Source organism: Ochlerotatus camptorhynchus, unplaced genomic scaffold (assembly GCF_037179485.1).
Source record: "Ochlerotatus camptorhynchus isolate MF236.1 unplaced genomic scaffold, CSIRO-AGI_Acam_v1.1 ptg000330l, whole genome shotgun sequence".
Taxonomy (NCBI): domain Eukaryota; kingdom Metazoa; phylum Arthropoda; class Insecta; order Diptera; family Culicidae; genus Ochlerotatus; species Ochlerotatus camptorhynchus.
The window spans coordinates 2,929,568-2,950,535 of NW_027040818.1; the positions used below are offsets into that span (position 1 = coordinate 2,929,568).

Below are 20,968 nucleotides of genomic sequence, written 5' to 3' on the forward strand. Positions count from 1 at the left end.
ATACTACTGGAGTTGGCCGTGTACCCCTACTGTAGAGGCTCGATCAACATGACAGCAATCCACATTTCCTTATTAACATCGCCGGCAGTTTCACTAGTCTCACCAATATTACAGTTTTTGACCTTTATGATCATGGTCATTGGTGAGATTTGATTTATTGAAGAGACCATTATCTTACAGAAGCGTCTCTGGAGCAGCACCGAGTGCCCAGAATACCTGAATGAGGGAGTTCTTTTTTTTTCACTGATATATAATAGTGTGTCACAATCAATGGTGTTTATTTTCAGCACTTTCGTTTGTTTGGGTGATAAATAAATGCATGATCTTTCACTGTAAATTACGCTAACAATAACTTAAAACATGATGATAATAATGATAACGAGAAGGATATCAGAATGAAAACTTTTTTTGTTTTTGACTTTCAAATACCAAAAGCCGACTAAAAACATGAATTGCATCTGTTGTATACCTCACCAGCCTAATAGTTGCACTTTCTAAAGTCATACTCTAAAAAAAAATTGATGTATCATAATTTCACTTCATGTCAATGGTCAGCAGTGCGTCTTCCGGGTGAACCTCGAGTAGCGCCTTTGCTCCGTCGTTAAAATTGTACGCAATACTGCCATCTATCACTAAGCCTGTTGAAAAAACACAGAGGGCACAGCTATATTAGAGCACGGCACGACAAGTTTAAAGGTTCAAGCTACTCACTTGCATCAATGCACCTAGACTTAACCGTAATCTGCTTGGCGAAACCCCTCGATTCCAGTCCTTTGGGATTGGGCCAAACCCCAACACAGATCTGCTCCCGAATCGAGTAGCACAGCCGTGGGTCGTCCGGTGGGTAGACCAGATTCTGATTGTACTCCTCGGACACCGCTGCCGGGTCGATTCCGTTCAGGGAACTCGACTGCGATCGTCGTTTGATGATTTCGATGAGGTCCTTTACGTTGTTCGTCGAAAGGCGGTTCATACTCGTCAGCCACGATGTGGATCCGGTGCCTGTACTGACGCACAACCCGGAACTCTTGGTTTTCGTAACCACGTCCGATTTGTCGATCCGCAGGTGCAGATGGGACACCCGCGCCGATAGCATTTCCCCGATGAAGACCTAAGGTAATATAGAAGTCAGTTAATGTCAGTTAAGCTCATGCCAGTTTACAACCGTACCTCGTTCAACGCTAAATACGGTAGAATTCTATTGTTGCTGCCTTCCTCGGAACCATTGGTCACTTCCTTGTGTTCAACTTGTGCTACATTGTATTCGTGTAGATCGATCGGTGGTGGCCGTTCCGTCGTCGTTGCTCCTATCAGAGTGATTCTGATTCGCGATCGGTGCATCCAATTGAATTCGCCGGCTATGATTCGTTTGACCGCCTCCTCGACATTGCTGGAATAGTGCTTGGGCAGCATAAGCCTTCCCTCAGATCTCCTGGGATCGGAATTGAATCCCACCACGGGCATCTTGTTCGGTCCGTTCAATATGAACGGACTTGCTCGTCCGGCTGCCAACAGGAACGTCCCATCGCCCCCAACCGGTACCAGCATATCGGCCCATCGCAACAAATGCTTGTTGATCGTTAGCCGATTGACCACCTTCACTTCAATTCCTTGCTCTCGGAACGATTTCACAACCTCGGCCTCCACATCCTTGTGCAGGTGGTGGTAGTATTTCATCGCATCGTAGTCGGAACCACGATTGCGAATTTTGTGCTCCAACCTTTCATCGCTGAGGGCTTGGTCGCGCGTTTTCTCGAATTCTAGCCGCGTTAGTTTGGAAACGACCAGCACTTTTCGTAGCTTTGCCTTTGGGTTCGTTCCGAACGTGCGCAATGTTATGACACCTTGGAGTACATTTTTGCAACCTGTTGATTGAAAGGCGACGTGGCTCGTTAGATAAGCATGTGGTAATAGCTGTGTTTTAACCCAGAGTAAACACTATTGGACTAGTTATTTAGTAAACTTAGTAAGACTTAGGCAAAGACCGATTTGAACCATTAAACACTTCGAAGTGTCAATGAAATCACAACGACAGAGAGAGAAAGAGATCTAATTGATGCAGTTTTGAAGATTACCTTCGCTGTTACTAGAACCGGGGTGTTCCAGATCAGCATCCATGGCACACGGCACGCACACCACTCGCCTTTGTTTCTTCGGCTATGCATGATATAAAGTTAATAATATTGAAATTATTATTTAGTAAGTATTGAACTGTACATTGGTATAATTTCAAATTATTTGGGAGATCCGGACGGCAATTCAACACAAAACTCGAGCAACATGTGAAAAGGACCTACACGTAAACAATGAGTTTGAACGATTGCTCACGAATCACAACACGTTTGCGTGGACTTCCTCTACCAGATGTTGGTCATTTTTTTACATGTGACACATAGGCCCTTTTCACATGTTGCTCTAGAAAAGGTTGTTCACTGAAAAACTTGAGACCAGAGCAGATGGCAGCGTAGAAGAACAGGGGACGGCCACCAAGAATGCCTCTGACGAGGGCAACCGGGGTGAGCTACAAACTCAGAGCAGAGGGTGAAAAACCATGTGAAAGATTGAGGATCGTAGAGGATAGAGCGGACGAGAATCAAAGGAACAAAGAACGAAGCACATCAACGGTCTAGAGAAGGAAGTTAAGCCCGCCTGCAGACGAGAAAAGCAAGCGTGGGTGAACTCTCTGGCCGACGACAGGCAGACAATACGTAATAACTGGGGATATCCATATCATGGTGGTGATAAAGCTTTGTCACTATATCGACGAGGAGATCGTCTCACTATCCCTCTCCAACTGGGGTGTTTGGTAAAGCGAGATGATCAACCTGATTCGTACCTTCCTCAAAGTTGTCCTTGCTCACTTTCTACTTTCTATATACAATTTTCACACTGCCGTACTCTAAAGGTCCACGCACATTAGATCCGGATCGGACGCGTTGCGGTGAAATGACTGCTAAATCTATTGTCAAACTGTCAAATTAACGTCAACGCAACGCAAACGGATCTAATGTGGGTGGCCCTTAACGGAACATCAACTCTATACTTTCATTTCCTCATCTATCGTATAAAATGCCAATTAAAGCCTGTTATTTGACGCTTAGCATCTGCAACTATATACTTTCTTCTTCTTGTTGTTCGCATTTCAAGCTTATTGCTTAGCGCATATTAGCTTATTGCGTGCTCTCAAATTAGTGTTCTAAATGCACTTCTACAGTTATTAATTGAGAGCTTTCGATGCCAAGACCAATGCATAAGTTTGTATATTGTGTGACAAGCACAATGATACTCTATGTCCAGGGAAGTCGAGAAAATTTCTGCCGTTATACGCATAACAGTCCCACGGTGCATAAGGATTGCATAGAACATGGGACAGTTATGCGTATAACGGCAGTATACCTATGTGTTGATATAAAATAAGAGTGACTTCCGGCCTATGCCGCTAGTACCACACCCAAATCCAAACTCAGTGCCTTTACATAAGCGTGCTGCGACATGGCTATCGAATAAAATATATACAGGTGTAATACTGGTACTAGCGGCTGGAACTTTGGTACTCCCAAGCCATGGTTCATTAAAAAAGGAAGGCTCACTAATCCACAACGCCCGCCCATGACAGCACACTGCCACGACATTAGGTAGAGATGCCAGCCGTAAACCCACCGTCTCCAACGCTCCATTATGGCATGAGGTTAAGCCCTCCCACCAACGCGTCTAGGTGCAAAAACTAGTCATGAGGAGGGTTCCAATGGTTCCAATAGAGCAGTGCACGGTCCCTAGCCTCACTTTTTGGTTCCAATCATTTTGTCTCTGAGTAAAAGAGATGGCAACGAATGGGAGCCAAAACTGTCAAAATTTACGGGTGAAAGAAGAGTGCAGCAAATCTTCGTGCACTGATCTACGGAAAATACGTTTGAATCAAAAATATTCACGTCACTATTATGTGGCTCACCACACTCAAACACATGCATTTCATGTGTGAATCTTATGATATTAATTGATTTCTGAGCACTACAAAGCTACTTGTGACACATTTAGATGTTATGTGTCTCACTTATTGATGTTAACAGTCTCACTCACTACCGTAAAATGATCTATTCTTGAAATTATACTGTAAATAAATCCTGAAGAATAAAGAAATGAGTCTAAACAAAATCAAACACAATTCCTTTTAAGCGATTTTCAGAGTTGGTTGGAAATGCTTACATGAAGCTTTAGTGTGATGATTTATTAGCTAGAGAATGATCTTTAGAAGAGGGTAGGTGGATAGTTCCGTTAGAGCACGGCAGTATGAAAATTGAATAGAAGTTGAAAATGAGCGAAGGGCCATTAATGCGACAGTTTTTTGAAGATAGACGCACATCTTTTGCCTAACCCGTACGATGTACGCGGAGACTTGAAGTATGTCTCCAAGTCTACAGGCAAAAAATGTGCGTCCCTCCTTTGCTCATAAACTGACTGCGGCTGTGGAATAGTTCTAGCGACGTTTTCATCACTACCTAAAGTTGGTCATGACGAGAGGAGCAACACAATAGTTGGGTAAAGAAGAATTGCATTATAACACACCATCGACTGGAAATGCTCTCGCAACGTGGGGCTTTAGGTAGTGATGAAAACGTTATAATGAAACTACCGGAATATCTCTAATCAGCTTTGAAGGTCTCTAGACTTTCTTGAAAATTACGAAATTTCTTAAGCACACAATTTTCATGAATTTATTGTAACATCAACATTGAAGTTCTCTGATCTTCCGATTTTTCTAATTTTTAAAAGTTATCGACACTGCCATTAATAAGCACGGAACTTCCAATAAAATGTTCTCACAATGTGCTTATGTTCATGTAACTTCCCTTACGTTTCTTAAATTTGCATTAACCCCTCGGAACATTGATGAAGTTTTCGAAAATTGCCTGAGTTTCTCGCAACTCCTTTAAAATTTCAGCGATTTCCTTGAAATGTATTGATCTGTCCTGACGTTCTCGGAGTTTCCTAAAGTTCTCTCAATTCTCCTGAAACTAATGGAACTGTTCTAAAACCTTAAATTTTCCAGAAGTTCTTTGGACTTGTAAAGTATTCAAAATATTTATGATGTATCCTTAAGTTCACTGGAGTTCGCTTGACCGGGTTTTAGAATTTGAACAGAAGTTATTGAAACATTCTTTAATTTATCGAAACTTACTCAAAAGTCTGAACTTTTCCGATGTTTCAGAACTTCTTAAAAGTAATTATTGTTTATAATAGAATCAAGACAAACAAACTAATTTTACTTTACTATCTTGATTATTTCAGCCAGGGTGGATCAGTCTGTTTCTGTTTAATCTGACCTCGAAACACAGCAACAAGAAGTAGATCAGAATATTTTTTTGAATCAGATCGAGTCCCATTCTGGTGTCCGAGAAGGAGAACACGATCCTCAGTTGGGTATACTTTTGGCGGACAAGGCAGTGTTTCTTTCGTCGACGGGAACTGCATGGAATCACCAAAACCCAGTAAGCTTAATGCAGCAGCCCAAAATTCAAACAGTTGAACTACGGTGTGCGACAATATAATATTAAAATAATGTTTATGTAATTAAAAGTCATATGCCAATACCTATCTCTAGATAGAGCTGGAACTAGGGCGTAACAGCTTTTGTAAACAATGGCTTCTCTCGATGATTTCTCGAAAGGCACGACTCTCCCTGGCAAATCAACATTACCATCGAATAGGGAAAGACTTCCCCTAACCGATGGATATGTTGGTTTGTGTAGGGGGACCTTGAGTTGCTAGAAATCAACGAGAGAAGTCATTGTTTACAAACGCTGTTACGCCCTAATTCCATAGAGGTAACTCTAATAGTGCGTTCAGACTACAGAGTTATAACATGTTATAGCGCTATCTTGATGGTGGTTTCTGTGTTACAATTAGTTGACAACCGTTATAACATGTTATAACTCTACAGTCTGGACAGCGTTTAAGACTAGTAGGTCCCGAAAATCGTGCTCAACTTTTTGGCTCAGCTCTGGTACTATCTTCGGTCCCAAGCTAATCGATTCACCCCTCGAAACAAAGGAAAATCCACTAACGCCTCATTTTATCTGTCAAACTTTCATAGCAAATCAAAACAAACATAGTGTAGTACTAGAATTTCGACTAGAATAGGGAACATTAATCGTTTGCTTGGGACCAATAGGCTAGTCAAGTAGTGAGCCAATTTAAAATCGTTAGTTTCGTATTGATTGTTGCTAATTCCAGCTCTATCTAGATCTGTCATTTGATTTTTTGCTTCAGTTACCTAAATTATCTCTGATCTGCCAGAAGAATAAAAAAAACAAAATACTTGACAAACTAGCTAATCGTCATGAAGTCATACGGTTATTTGAATAATCTCTGACATAGCGGACATAGGGATTATCTGATCGAATAGTTGATCAGTAGAAGGTCCTCTGAATAATTAATCAATCTGAAACCTTGTAAAATATCCAAGTGATCGTCTCTGAATTTGCATTAACTTAAAAAAAAATTGGGAGCAATTTGAAGAAGTACCATGAACCGTGGGGAAATGACGAGAGCTGCGGAGACGAGTTATGATTATCAGAAAAACTGCCGGAGCTTAAGGACAGTTCCGTGAATTTTAGGGTAGACCATAGAATTCTAATATATTGAGAAGTTAAAATAACTTCTGGGGAGTAAAGATATCTTTAGGGAAGTTGCAACTATCGGAAAAGTATAAAGAACTTCAAGAGAATATTCAGACAACTTCGTACATTTCAGGAAAATGTTGAAAACTTCATCGAAGGTCTAGAGTAGTTTTTAGGAGAATTTCAGAGTAGTTCTGACGAGAGCTTAGTTCTGAGGAGAACTTCATGGTAGTTCTGAGGAGACCTTTAGAGTAATTCTAAGGACAATTTTAACACAGACAAACAGACAAATCTCATTGAATATTTCTCATCGTAAAACATCGTCGCTAAAACATTACCGCCATCTGTTGAGTACACTGTGGTGGGCACTACGCTGCACAGATGGCGGTAGTGTGTAAACGTCAAACGCAAGGGAATTGACTATGCGCGCCACAGGTGGCGCAGGGTTTCTAATCAATCCAAGGAATCAAATTCCCTGAGTTTACCAGGTTTTTCCAGGTCGGATGAAAAAAAATCCAGGTGCCTACAAATTATACACATTATTATTTTATCTATTTATCCATCTGGAATCCCTTTTATGTACTTATTTATTTATGTTATTTTCGATTGTTCAAACTTGGGCGTTGGTACTTATAAGTCGGCACAGCAAAAAAGTTATTGAATATTACAGCAGAACAGATGCACATAGGTTGCTTAATGTTAATTTGTACAATTTATGTTTAGTAAATGCACGTTAGTGCAATGTAAAAGTACCTCACTATTGGTGCATTTATCCTACACATAATTTGCGAAAAGAAATTATATCCATGGGTGTAATATTGTATTTGGTTTTTGCAATCACATTAGTTATTCATACAGTAGCATGCATTACATCAATCAATATTACATTCTTTTTAGGTATTTGTGTAGTATTTTTTTAAATTCAAGAATATAAATACAAGTAAGAACCCTGTCTATACTATTTCGATAAAACGATATATCAAAATTTGATACCAATAAACAAAATATCATTTTGATAATATGTTTGAGTCCAACTCTGTTTGGAAGATCAAGACAGAATAAATCATGGTTTCACATGTCTAAAATCTCTTAAGGTCCGTTTAGACTATCTGATTTCTTGGTCTGATTTTGACCGCCACCATAATGAAAAATTCGAGTAATTTACTTTCGACACACTTTGTCGAGCCCCCCTGTTTGCTGGTGTTCACACTGCTTGCACATGTCGAAAGAACTGTCAATTTAGATTTCAAAACAAAACTGTATCAGGAATCAAAAGTTAATACTTCCAGCATGAATTACCAGAAAATTGCTCTAGTTCCGGCAGACGTATTTGCTTTTATTATTTTAAATAAAATGAGAAGGAGAAGGTGAACTTTGTGGAGTAGGAAATCGTTGCTCAGGAGGAACACCGGCAAGAATCTGGCTCATCTTGTCCTTCAAGAGCTGCGATATGAAGATGAAAATGGATTTTAAAACTTCGCCAGGATGTCGATACCAACTTTAGACAAGCTAGTGGGAAAAGTTCTCACTAGATCTACATGATTCCTTGAGTTCTGAAAATTTCTGTTAACAACTCAATCCTGCAAGGTCTTCAAACCTTCTGACGTCCCTGAAGTTTTGTTTCTATTCTCCGTTAAAATTTCTTTAAAGATCAACAATCTTTCCTGACGATCTGCAAATTTCTTTGAAGTTCTGTGTGTTCTTCAGAAGTTCTGCAAATTTTCCTAAAAATCTACAAAATTCCTGAATCCCTGAAGATTTAAGATCCTTGAAGATCAACAATTATCTCTGATGTTCACAAAATTTCTAATAATCTACAAACTTTTCGAAAGTTCTGTAATTTTCTTTGCAGATTTTCATGATTCAATGAATATCTGCAAATATCTCTGAACATCTATACAATTTTCTAAAGAATTAAAAGATTATCTAGAAATTTTTGAGCTTTCCGGAAGTTTCAGGAAGTATTCTGAAGTTTTTCTAATTTTTCTGAAGCTGTGCAAATATCTCTAAAGATCAGCGAACTTACCTGAAGTTCTGTAAATGTCTTTAAAAATCCAAGAACCGCAGTAAAATTCTGAAAATTTATTTAAACATCTGCTAATTTTTGAGTAGATTTAAGATCTACCCTGTGAACTTTTCTGAAGTTCCTAAAATTTATTTCAAATTCTGTAAAGTTTTCTGAAGTACTGTATTTCAGCTCTAAAGATCTACGAACTGCCCTGAAGTTCAATAAATTTCACAGTAGATCTCCGAACTTTTCTAAAGTTTTTTTTTTAATTTCTTTGTGGATTCTTGATCTAAAGATCGACGAACTTTCCCTAAGATCTGTAAGTTTTGCTGAAGTTTTGCAATTTTTTTTTAAACGTACGAACTTTCTGACGTTCTAAAGACTTCTATTAAGGTCTATCGACTTCTCTTAAGGTTTACGGACTTCTCTGAAGTTCTTTAGATCTATCTATTTCCGACTTCCATGGAGTTCTGTAAAATATTGTACTTTTGTACTTCGCTGCAATTTGTTTTTGGAATTGAGGTGCTTTTCTGACATTTAACAAATTTTTCGGAAGATCTCACATTTGTGTGAAACTGTGAAACTTTCTGTCAAATTCCTGCAAATATCTTTAAAGTTCTGTAAAGTTGTCTTAAGCTCCGTAGCTCTATTCCCAAGATCTACAAAAAAACTTGAGGCTCAATAAATTTCTCAGTAGATCTGCAAACTTCTCTGATGTTTTGTAAATTCCTCTTGGCTTACCCTGAAGATTTGAAAATTTCCTTGAAGATTACCTTAAGTTGTCAAAATTTATCTGAAAATATTTGAGCTTCCTTGAAGTTTTAAATGTCTCTCTCAAGATCTACAAATTTTCCTGAAATCGTGTAAATATTTTTTAAGTCACCGAACTTCCCTGAAGTTCTGAAATTTTTACTGAAGATCCATTAACATTTCTGAGATTCTTGTGACTTTTTTCAGAAGTCCTGTAATTTTTTCAAAGTTCTGTGGCTTTGTTCTGAAAATCTACGAACTTTTCTGATGTTGAATTATGTTTCGATGATCTGCAAACTTCTGTGAAATACTTTATATTTCACTGTACATTCTTGGACTTGTCTGAAGTTATGCGAATTTCCCTGAAGATTTGCAAAATTTCGCTTATAGTTTTACAAATTGATTTGAAATTATTTTTGCTTGCTTGAAGTTTTGAAAATTTCTTTGAACATTTATCTGAAGATCTACGACCTCTCTTGTGATTTTGTTTTTATGAATTTCTGCTAATTACTTTTAATTTGTTTGTAGTTCTGTTCTCTAGATCTACGAACTACCCTGAAGCTCAACGAATTTCTCAGTAGATCTCTGACCCTCTCTGAAGCTCAAAAAAAAATTCTATGTGGGCTCTCAGACCTGCTGTCTGGCATGCTTATTCTTATACAATACATCCTTCGTATGCTTCCTTTTGACGGTTGCCAGTCTCTCTTCTTCGACTGTTTCCTTTTACGACGATTTTGATCCTCCACATACAAATCAGCGCAGAGCGAGCGTGACAAGACTCTCTGAATGAACTTGTCTCGTTCGCACACGTTGTCTTACCTGTCAGATGCTTGTCAAGTTCAGTGCCCTTAAGAAACGTTTTGAGAAACTGAACGAAAAACTTTGTTTGAATTACGAATGAAGTGATAATTGGAAAACTCCCTGAGTGGAACCAAAATTCCCTAAATATTCCAGGTTTTTCCAGAAAAAATTAAATTCCCTGTAAATTCCCGGTTTTTCCAGGTAGTAGACACCCTGTGGCGGTACTACCAACTACGATACTTTTTAATTGTCCGTTAAATGCTTGTTCGATGAACAACTTTCGAGTGTTATGTCTGTTTGTCTGTGATTTTAGAGTAGTTCTGAGGAGAACTTCAAACTACTTCTGTGAAGAGTTTCAGAGTAAGTCTGAGGAGAACTTCAGAGTAGTTCTGGAGAAGACCTGCAGAGAATTTCCGAGAACTCCAGAAGTTCCATTGGCCTCAGGGAAATTTCGGGAAATTTATGAAACTCTTCGTGTCTGGCCAACGTGGTACTGAGTACTTAATATGGCCACCAATGATCTTATTTATGTGTCGCATGAGGGTGGCCACTTCCCCGGGAACATGTCCGGATCTGGCTAACGTGGTCTTCAATACTTAATATGAGCACCAATGATCATATTTTTGAATTCTCATGTAATTTGATATGTCGCATGTTTGTATTGATTCAACAAGAATCTGGCCAGTTTCCTGGGGATACCCGAAACATGTCCAGATCTGGCCAACGTGGTCATGAGTACTTAATATGAGCACCAATGATCATATTTTTGAATTCTGATGTAGTTTGATGGGTTGCATGAGGGTGTTCAGAAGAGAGTGGCCTGTTCCCCGGGGTACCCGGAACATGTCCGGATTTGGCTAACGTGATCTTCAATACTTAATATGGCCACCAATGATCATATTTTTGAATTCTCATGTAGTTTGATGTGTCGCAGTGAGGGTGAATCTGAACACTTTCCCGGAACATGTCCGGATGCGGCCAACATAGTTCTGACTACTTACTACGACCTCGGATGATTATTTGGTGCACGTCTTGAAGGTTCTGGTTAATTCAAAATTACAAAAAATACAACTGAAAACATTGAGCACTTCTCAGGTTGCCGGTTGCCGCTTAACCGCACCTCGTTTTTCTTTTCCAAAATGTTGAAAAAACGCGTTTAGTAAAATGCTGCTTTTTCCACAACGCACTCATAGAGCTATTTGACGCACACTACTGCACCATTTAAATCGAACGAGTGCGAGCAAGAGGGAAACAGATTAGTGGGAAAACAAACCGTTCATTCATCCATGTGTGCTAGATAGAGAAAGACGATTAAACGTCAAAAAGGTTTATTGTGGGTTGTCAAACGGATGTCAGTGCATTGGGAAATTGGCGATTGCCGCTATGCCGCTATCATTGTGTTCAGCACTTTGCTTGGAGTAAATGTTGTTTAACTTGTAGCAAATTTTTTGTTGTGTAGAAGTTTGAACGAAATGATTAGTTTTGACGGTTTTTCATTTTTGAAATATGTCTTTCTTCTTCTTCGCATTTTAAGCTTATTGCATATCGCATATTAGCTTGCGTGCTCTCAACTTAGTGTTCTAGATGCACTTCCACAGTTATTAATTGAGAGCTTTCGATGCCTGTACCATTTTTGCATTGATATGATTGTGTGGCAAGTCCAATCATACTTCTATGCCCAGGGAAGTCGAGAAATTTTCCAACCCGAAAAATTCCTAGACCGGACCGGGAATCGAACCCAGCCGCCTCCAGCATGGTCTTGCTTTGTAGCTGCGCCTTTACCGACTGAGCTAAGGGAAGCCCCGAAATATGTGCTAATATCTTTTATTTTAATTTCAGAAAAGATTGAAATCATTGAAACACGATTATTGTCCTAGTTGATTATTAAAATTTCCAACTTTTTCCCGGTTTTTCCTGGTGAAAATAAAATCCGGACTTTTTCCCGGTATATCCTGGTTTAATTGCCATCTTGTAATCAATTTTTGGTGTCTCGTTGTAAGAGAAAGCGAGGAATCGCGACCTTAAAAAAATCAAGATATCGGATTTAGAATTTGTATTACCAAAATTCGATTAATAAATTTCATGAAGGTTCAAATCAAAATCCCGGTTGTTTTCGATTCCTGGTTCTGCCGGTTTTCTCGTTCCCGCGGCCACCCTGGTTAAAAAGATTGGATTATTGAATTCCAATAGTTCCACCAACGCGCGTTAGAAAATTTTCCATATTATTGAATTGTTTTCTGATACATATTCAGCGAAGCGAAACAAACATGTTTTGATGACCATTTTCGTGCATTAATGATGCTTAATAATGAGTATGCGTATGCCTACAAATCCTTGGAGGCGCCAAAAAAGAAAACAAAGCATTATCACTAGAACAGTCAACGTCGGAAAATTATGTTAATTAAGACAGCATAACAAATCAAATAATTAATCAAATTCAACACGTTGAGTTATAGAACCAGATTATTCGGGTAGCACTTCCGAGTGTGATGTAAAATGTTCGGTAAAATAGATTATATTTAGAATCATTATATAGTAAACTTATGAATATGAAGTCGTCTAAAAATTATCATTGGTATAAGAAAATGCTCCCCCCCACAACTACAGTTAAAGATCAACACGCGTGCCGAGTGAAATAGTAAACAGCAAGATGTTTTCAGTATGTTAGGTGATTTGAATGTGAGTTTCATGAGAAAATCAACGGTTGTAGAAAATTCCAGGAACTCGGCAAGCTAAGCGCTTTACTTACAAACATTGCCACGCATGGTCAAAGTTTCTCACGCAAGACAAATATCACTGTCTGAAATCAATCAAATAGCATAGAATTGTTTGATAACATTCGGAAATTCAAAATAATGGCTGAAAATCTCGTTTACACAAATCAGATAACCTTGACATGCTGGAAACTCTTGGTGAACAGTATCTTTTCATTTAATACACAAAGAACGACGCACAAAAACGGTCACTTGCGCAGACAGGCCCCCTACGTATTTTATTTTTGCTAGTGTTCGCGAAAAATGAGCACATAACAACAACAATAACAATCAATTTCAGATAACACGAACAGAGCACACAGATAGTGTGATGGTAGGTGTGTAAAAAAAAACCCCAATCATACTGCGCCTGTTCTTGTTGCGCTTTCAACCTCGAAGATAAGTTGAGTTGGACCTGGGAAGGGATGAGAGTAGAAAAGCAATACTTTTTGGGAAAAAAAAAATATTTCCTCATCAGAAGCGGGGCGATAAGCGAGCAAATAAGAAAAAAACAGCTACGTCATTGCGGCCGTAGTTTGATAACGTGTTTGAATTTATGATAGAGATGGTTCACGCCGTTTTTTTTTCCGAGCATCACTGCACGTCATAATATTTGCAGATTATACCGAGTAGGTATTAATTGCTTTCAATCACGAGTCTTAAGCGCACATGTTTTCCGTGCCTTTCACCACCCAGAGCAGAGCTGCATGTCACACCACAACAGCTGATAAGCTGTGATCTATTTTTATATATATTTTTTTGCATCGGTCAATCGGCCATATGGGGTGTACCTTCAGCCACTGCAGCTTCTAAGCAAGTAATCTATCTTGATGCTGATGTGGTTCAACCAGTATAGTGCGAAAGTTGCACTTGAACCGGTTTGAATCACTTTGCAAATTCTGGGTCACTACCCTTGACTACAGCAGCATTGTCGTCAGACTTGGCTTGGTAGATTTCTTCAAGGAATATTGCCATTCTAAGTGGGTAGTAATGTTACTCCTTACCTGCGAATGTTCGTCCTAAGTGAGTTGCTTTAAACATCGGGAACACAGACGCATGAAATGTCTATCTTTATCCGCTGGTCAGTCTTCTCAGTGCTCGTTCCGGAGATCTATTCCACGAACATCCAACCTCAGAGGATGTTAGGAAAATTATTTCACCACACGAAAATATCAGCGGCACAATATCACTCAGATTGAACTACACACGGTAGAGGTACGATAAGATTCAGCTCTCAAACGAAAAGTCGTTGCTGACGAAGATTAGATTACATTCTCCGTGGAATATTTACGGCCAACAACGAAGGCACAGGAATAGGCAACAATTATTATTATTAACTACTGATAAGGACTTTTTCTTCTCTTCTCGATTCCGCGATTCAACTACGCTGTGCTGAAGACCGACAATCCGAGCGCGATGAACAACATAACCAGACTGACTGAACTTGGTCGATTGGATGGACGTCTTGGTGCTAGGCCGATCGCTTTGGTTCGCCCGTTCCCTTATCACTACCTTCTTCACCACACTACCGCCAAGCACGGTGGCTCACGGATCGCTTCTCTTGTGGGTGTTTCTATCGGGGTTGTTGTGTTGTAACTTGTGACAACGGGTGTGAGTGTTATGGTTTGTTTTTGCCTTACCAATCGAAGGATGAAGCCGGCAAATGGACATGGATAAAAATGGGAAAATCCTTTAACACGGACCAATTTCTTGTTACAAAAACCAACATAAAACCATTAACTAGAGATTGTCGCCAGCATTATCGAGATTATTCGAACTTAAAAACTTGAATAAAATAACACGCACTTTGCCGATGACAACCACGCACCGACGTTGACACGGAACATCAAAAACTTTTTAATCACTGGTTTCGTTTACGTTCACGGTTTTTGTGATTACTCTTTACCAAAGTTTTTACCGATCCAGGTATTGGCGTCTTTCAGTGAAACTTTTCCAAGCTTTCGCCACCTACATTTCGAAGTGAGAACTACTAGAAAGAGGATAGTTCCAAATTTTCCAGGTAAAACAGACGCTTTTTGTGGTAAATCGGTTCATAAAGAAAAACTAATAATTTCCCGTCGATTTATTATGTTATTATTTCGGTATGGATCGGAGATGTTTTCATGGAAAATTATGCATAACAAGTTTGCACCCACAGGTAGAGGTTACCTCCTGCGCAGCTGCATTTTTCGGAAATTGGTGAATATGTGCGATTTCCAGTAGGATGAAAGTTGAAATTAAGTGAATTTACTTAGGAAAGATTGTATCATGCGGTTGATAATGGAGAAATGGTTGTATAGGACGCCAATATTCAATTAATGTTCATTTTGGCCTTTTATGGTAAACATATTGATACTCACAATTAATTATATGATTTGAGTAGTAGCTATACTGAAGATCCGAGAGATGTCGCCCCTTCAGTGGTAGGAAAATTTGCAGTATGGAGAATATCAGAAAATCCACGATTTGTGACTAAACATGCTTTCACAGAAGAAAACAAATAAACGAGTGTTTACCTTATCACCATAGTAATGTACTCGTGCAATTTTTGTGCATCTAAAACTGCCCATAAAGACGATAATAAATAATAACTGAAAATTTTCATGCATTTCCAAATGGTTTCCTACCATTCCCATACATTCGAAGTGACTGGCCCTCTGGATGTGGATGATGTCAAAAACAACAAAACATGATAAATTTTCGACGGAAAACGCAACGGAACTTGCTTTACTCAACACGCACCATACTATATAAGTGACAACAAGATGACAAATCATCTTTATAATGAGTAATTGAGCAATTTACTGCTGTTTACATCATATGTACAATGCAGCATTGATGGAGCTGTGAAATGAAATGAATATATCTTATGAAAGTTCATCTGGAAAAGTCAAAGATGCACATCAGTCTGATCGCGAAAACATTTTCTTCTTCAATTCGACTGTTATATGAGCATGAGCATGATTGACCACCCACGGTTGCTACTCTGTTATTGCCAGACCAGCTGTAATTACACAGAGAACCAATAGACAATGCTTGGGACTAGCAATCATCCTCAATTTGTAAAAACTGGTGATCTCGAATTAGGCAATACCAGCGCCAGCCGCGCCTGAACGCAGGTCAAGAAAGGAATGGGTAGGAATGTGTTGACGTGACACTCGCTTTGATGGAAGCCGAGGAGTACTCTGCACTTCCACGAGGAATCACAGGGACGTTGGGTAAGAGGGTTGGGTTAGCAGCAGGGTTCGTTTTGGTAAACGATAAGCTGAATTGATGTCCTAACGATCGTATAACGCAAAGGAGCTTGGGATTGAACCCACGGTCTACTGCTCAGTAAGCAAAAACGTTTGCAACTAGGCAGACGAGCTCCTTTTTAATCATTGACAAATCTTGAATGTGGTTGGGCTTGAGATTAGACTCATGATGTTCTGCTCAGTAAGCAAAAACGGTTGCTCTAAGGCCACCGAGCCTCTCATATCACATTATAGCGTTACTCAAGTTTTTATAACTATTCAAACCCGGCACCGACGACAGCGAAAAGTTTTACAAAATACACGATAAACAAGCGATCTTACCATGAATTTTTAATATGAAAGGATCTGGGACCGCGTTTTTCTCCTCAGTAAGCAAGCCACTGCAACCGACGATCTTTGAAAACCTAAAACTAAAAGCTTCGAAAGAGTACTTAGGCCTTCATTAAGATCCACTTTCACGCGACGTTCAATGTTTCGATTTTCTCTTTACGCATGGTTCAGACAATCATAACAAGCTTTGACCGACATGACGATTCTTTAAGACCTGGTTAAACAAGCTATTCAAATGAAATTACGTTCTCGAATTTCACTTGGTATGTAATGAACAACAGAAATACGCGATAATTCATATTTGCAGCGGTTGATGTTTAATTTTAAATATACTAACGGTTCTGCCTACGACAACGACGGTGATTACGACAGCGACTGCGACGGCGCCTACGACAACAGAGAATTTGTAACTTACCATTTGTCTAGGATAAACACCTTTTCCCGGCACCGGCACTGGTTCTTCATGTCCGCTATCTGTCACTGTTTGCAAAATATCTAATAGCAATTACCTTTGTTGTAATACTTCCTGTATTGCCATGGTGATCTGGGAGGAGGTTCGCATTTAGTGCTTTCCCCGGGAACCGTTCACGGCCACCAGCTACTACCCGTCCAGTCTTGGGCGTATCCAGCGAGACATCCTTCAGCTTACTCACAATCTCCGTCACTCGATGCATATCACAGGCACACTTACGCTAGTTACAAAAAAAAAACACACACCCGTGCAAAGAAACGGATCCAATGAACGTCACTTTTGCGAAAGCACACCCGTCGTCGTCGAACGGCAAAAAAAGGAATCGGTGGGAAATTTTGTGATACGGATTCCAAAATCAAACGGGAATGCGCGAATTTCACCACACCCAACTGCGAAACACATTCAGAAGCACTTATGGTACACTTTCGTTCGAAAACACTTAATTTTTTCAAAAATAGTTGCGAGTGAACCAACATCATCACCGCGTAAATAAACTAAAATTAAAATTATCAGTCGCGATGCCACAAATTTCTGGACCGGGAGAAAAAAATCAAACAACCTCTGGTCGTTTGTGGATACGAAGAGGAAGGAAACTGGGCTGCCGTCAAAAATGTTTCTCGGCAATGACGTAGTATTGACAACTGAGGACAAATGCAGTCTATTTGCTAGGCACTTCTTAAGCCTGGTACGCAGCTGAAAAGTAATGACGTTTTTACGTGCTACGGGATAGGACACGGAATGCTAAAGAAATTTCTTTTCCTTAGCATTTCTTGACCCAGTACGCAGTTCAAAAGAAATCGGTAAAGGAAAGATCGATTACATTAGTATCGTGATCGACATGAAGGTGGCGCATTCTGAATGCAATTTCACTTTCCTTGCGGAATAATGGTCTGATCAATTATTCCGTTAGGTAATGTTGGCGTTTATTGCAAAACTGATGTTTTGGATGCATTTAAACAACAGAAACACTAATAAGTGTTGATTTTACAATTTGACCGCATCTCCCTATAATCTCAAAATTTAGCAGACTATAGCTGTCAAATTTTCTTTTGGGAAAAATCCACAAAAATTACTTTTCCGTTTTCTTTTCAGCTGCGTACCAGGCTTTAGGCTGTGAACCATTTGTCGAGTTAAATTTAACTCGTGGTTAAAAGTGACATTTCGAAAGTTATTCTTGATGTTCGAAAATCCCTGTGCTGTCGATCGACAGGTTTTCGAGAAGAACTCAGCCACGGTTGTCAACATTTAACTTCTTGTCTGTCAGAAATAACCACGCTCGGATAGCAGGGTTAATCGATAACTTTCCATCTGTCAAATTTTAACCAAAAATTAAAATAGTTCACCAAATGGTTCAGAGCCTTAAGCGTCTTCTCGAATCTCTTCACGGAGACCAAATTCGTTAAGTTAAGATAACAATCCTACACGGATAGAAATCTCCTTATACCTTTTGGCAAATTTCCATTGCTGTTTATTCATAAAATGTATAAGTCAACTAATAAGCAGACGCCTTGCAAAAAGTTAATAAAGATCATGAGTCAAATGAAATGTATATGCGGTCACACATACCTTTTATGCATTCTAATAGGACCTATGTGGTTTGTCTTATGGAATGTATAAGGCTGATGCTTTGGCAAAAATGTATAAGTGAAACACATGAATTCTCGCATGAATTAAATACCTAATTGATTTTCGTTTCGTGTAATAGTTACTTTCACATGGAAAAATATTGTTGTTTGAAAGAAACCTATAGTTATTCCAACATTAATTTGACCGTCAACTCAATCATATCTACCTAATAGATTCAACTGTTCATCTTATACTCAATTCAACTATAATTTGATCAATTATAACAACCGTCAAATGTAATTTATTTATATAATTTGGTTTCAAGTGATCATCATAAATCCACATACTTTTAACTTGTGATGCGTAGAGCAGGCCATAAGATAGCTGGCTCTCACGCAGATGAACACGGTTCAAATCTAAGTTGAATGTTCTTGTTCACTTTTTTATGATTTTGCAGTTGTGTTTTTGAGATCGATAAAGAAGCAAAACAAACTTTATTTAATATGTCGATAATGAAGAGCAGTTCGTTTAATGAACATTGTAAAATTTTGCTTTTCTAACAATAGTTTTCTTGAATCAACTAACGCATAGTTGTATTTTGAAGTTTGGCGTTTGTTCATCTACTGAAAAATATAGTTGAGCCAACCGAGGAGCCAACTATGGACTATAGTTGTTGCCCTCTATATATAGTCAAATCCACTATAGTTTCGGCACAGACAAACAGACATATCACTCGCAAGATAAACATCGAATAAGCATTTATCGGTCAATTTAAAAGTATCTTAGTTGGTAGTACCGCCACCTGTGGCGCGCATAGTCAATTCCCTTGCGTTTGACGTTTCCACACTACCGCCATCTGTTCAGCGTACTACCCACCACAGTGTACTCATCAGATGGCGGTAATGTTTTAACGACGATGTTTTACAGTGAGAAATATTCAATGTGTTATGTCTGTTTGTCTGTGGTTTCGGGTTATCTCTAAAACAATTGAACAATATAGTTATTTTGACCGGAAAAATAATTGCGTCTGCTATAATTTGTTCTCCGTGCTCAATTCGACTGTTATATTGGAAGAATTTTACACAGGCTTGATGAAAATTATGATTTAACGCTAATTTTCACGAATTTTATTGGAAGATTGCCGTAAAAGCTCAACGCAGATGTCGCCACTGCATGATGATGATAATGTTGACAGACTGCATATAAAATTCGTGAAAATTAGCGTTAAATCATAATTTTCATCAAGCCTGTGTAAAATTCTTCCTATATAACATTCGAATTGCAGAAGAAAACGTTTTTACGATCAAACTGATGTGCAACTTTGACTTTTCCAGTTGAACTTTCATAAGATATATTCATTTCATTTCGCGGCTCCAACGATGCTGCATCGTAAATATGATGTAAACAGAAGTAAATTGCTCAATTACTCAAAATAGAGATGATTTGTCATCTTGCTATCACTTTGAAGACCATCTAGCACCATTTTATAGTATGGTGCGTGTTGAGTAAAGCAAGTTCCGTTGCGTTTTCCGTCGAAAATTGTGAGCATCAATATGTTTGCTAACAAAAGGCCAAAATGAACATTTATTGAATATTGGCGTCCTATACAACCAATCTCCATTACCACCAGCATGATACAACCTTTCCTAAGTAAATTCACTTAATTTCCACTTTCATCCTAGTGGAAATCGCACATATTCACCATTTTCCGAAAAATGCCGCTGCGCAGGAGGTAACCTCTCCCTGTGGGTGCAAACTTGTTATGCATAATTTTCCATGAAAACATCTCCGATCCATACCGAAATAATAACAGTTAGTTTGCAAACACATTTTCTTACACGATTCAAGCAAAAGTTTTCACAGGAAATTATTAGTTTTTCTTTATGTACCGATTTGCCCCAAAAATCGTCTGTTTTAGTTGAAGAATTTGGAAACTATCCTCCTTCTAGTAGTTCTCACTTCGAAATGTAGGTGGCGAAAGCATGGAAAAGTTTCACTGCAAGACGCCAATATGCAGTCTGTTAACATTATCATCATCATGCAGTGGCGACATCCGCGTTGAGCTTTTACACTGAACCAAATTGTCCATACATCAATGTATGATTATTGCTTCACTTGAGCCCCATACGGATTATTTTTCTATTTGTGAAAGATTATCATTCTCTGATTCAGCTCTCAAAGCACAGAAGAACTGAATAGCATTAATTCTAAAACAGGATGATTTTCGTTCTGCACGCTGTAAACCATTAGCATGATTATCATCCATTCTTAGGAAGACTTGAAATGAACAAACCGTATGATTAACATTGAGAAAGATACGGACTCGTCATACAGTTTCAAAATAAATTGTCATGCAACGTTTATATGAAATATAAGTGCAATCTGAATGAAAAATATATGGAAGCAGAAAGCTTATT

General features: G+C 38.8%; 1 protein-coding gene across 2 annotated transcripts; it reads right to left on the minus strand.

Moving 5' to 3' along the window:
• Positions 1-261: 261 nt before the first annotated feature.
• Nadk2 (NAD kinase 2, mitochondrial) lies at positions 262-14,698 on the minus strand. Of its 2 annotated transcripts, none has more exons than XM_065230530.1 (4): positions 13,934-14,698; positions 1,171-1,865; positions 712-1,111; positions 262-638 (listed from the first exon to the last, which is right to left on the minus strand). In XM_065230530.1, the coding sequence occupies exons 1-4, from the start codon at positions 13,968-13,970 to the stop codon at positions 535-537; spliced, it is 1,236 nt and encodes a 411-aa protein (XP_065086602.1). In that variant the 5' UTR covers positions 13,971-14,698; the 3' UTR covers positions 262-534. The 2 variants fall into 2 exon arrangements, with proteins under 2 accessions (XP_065086602.1, XP_065086601.1); XM_065230529.1 differs by lacking the exon at positions 13,934-14,698 and adding an exon at positions 2,076-2,153.
• Between the last annotated feature and the right edge of the window lie 6,270 nt (positions 14,699-20,968).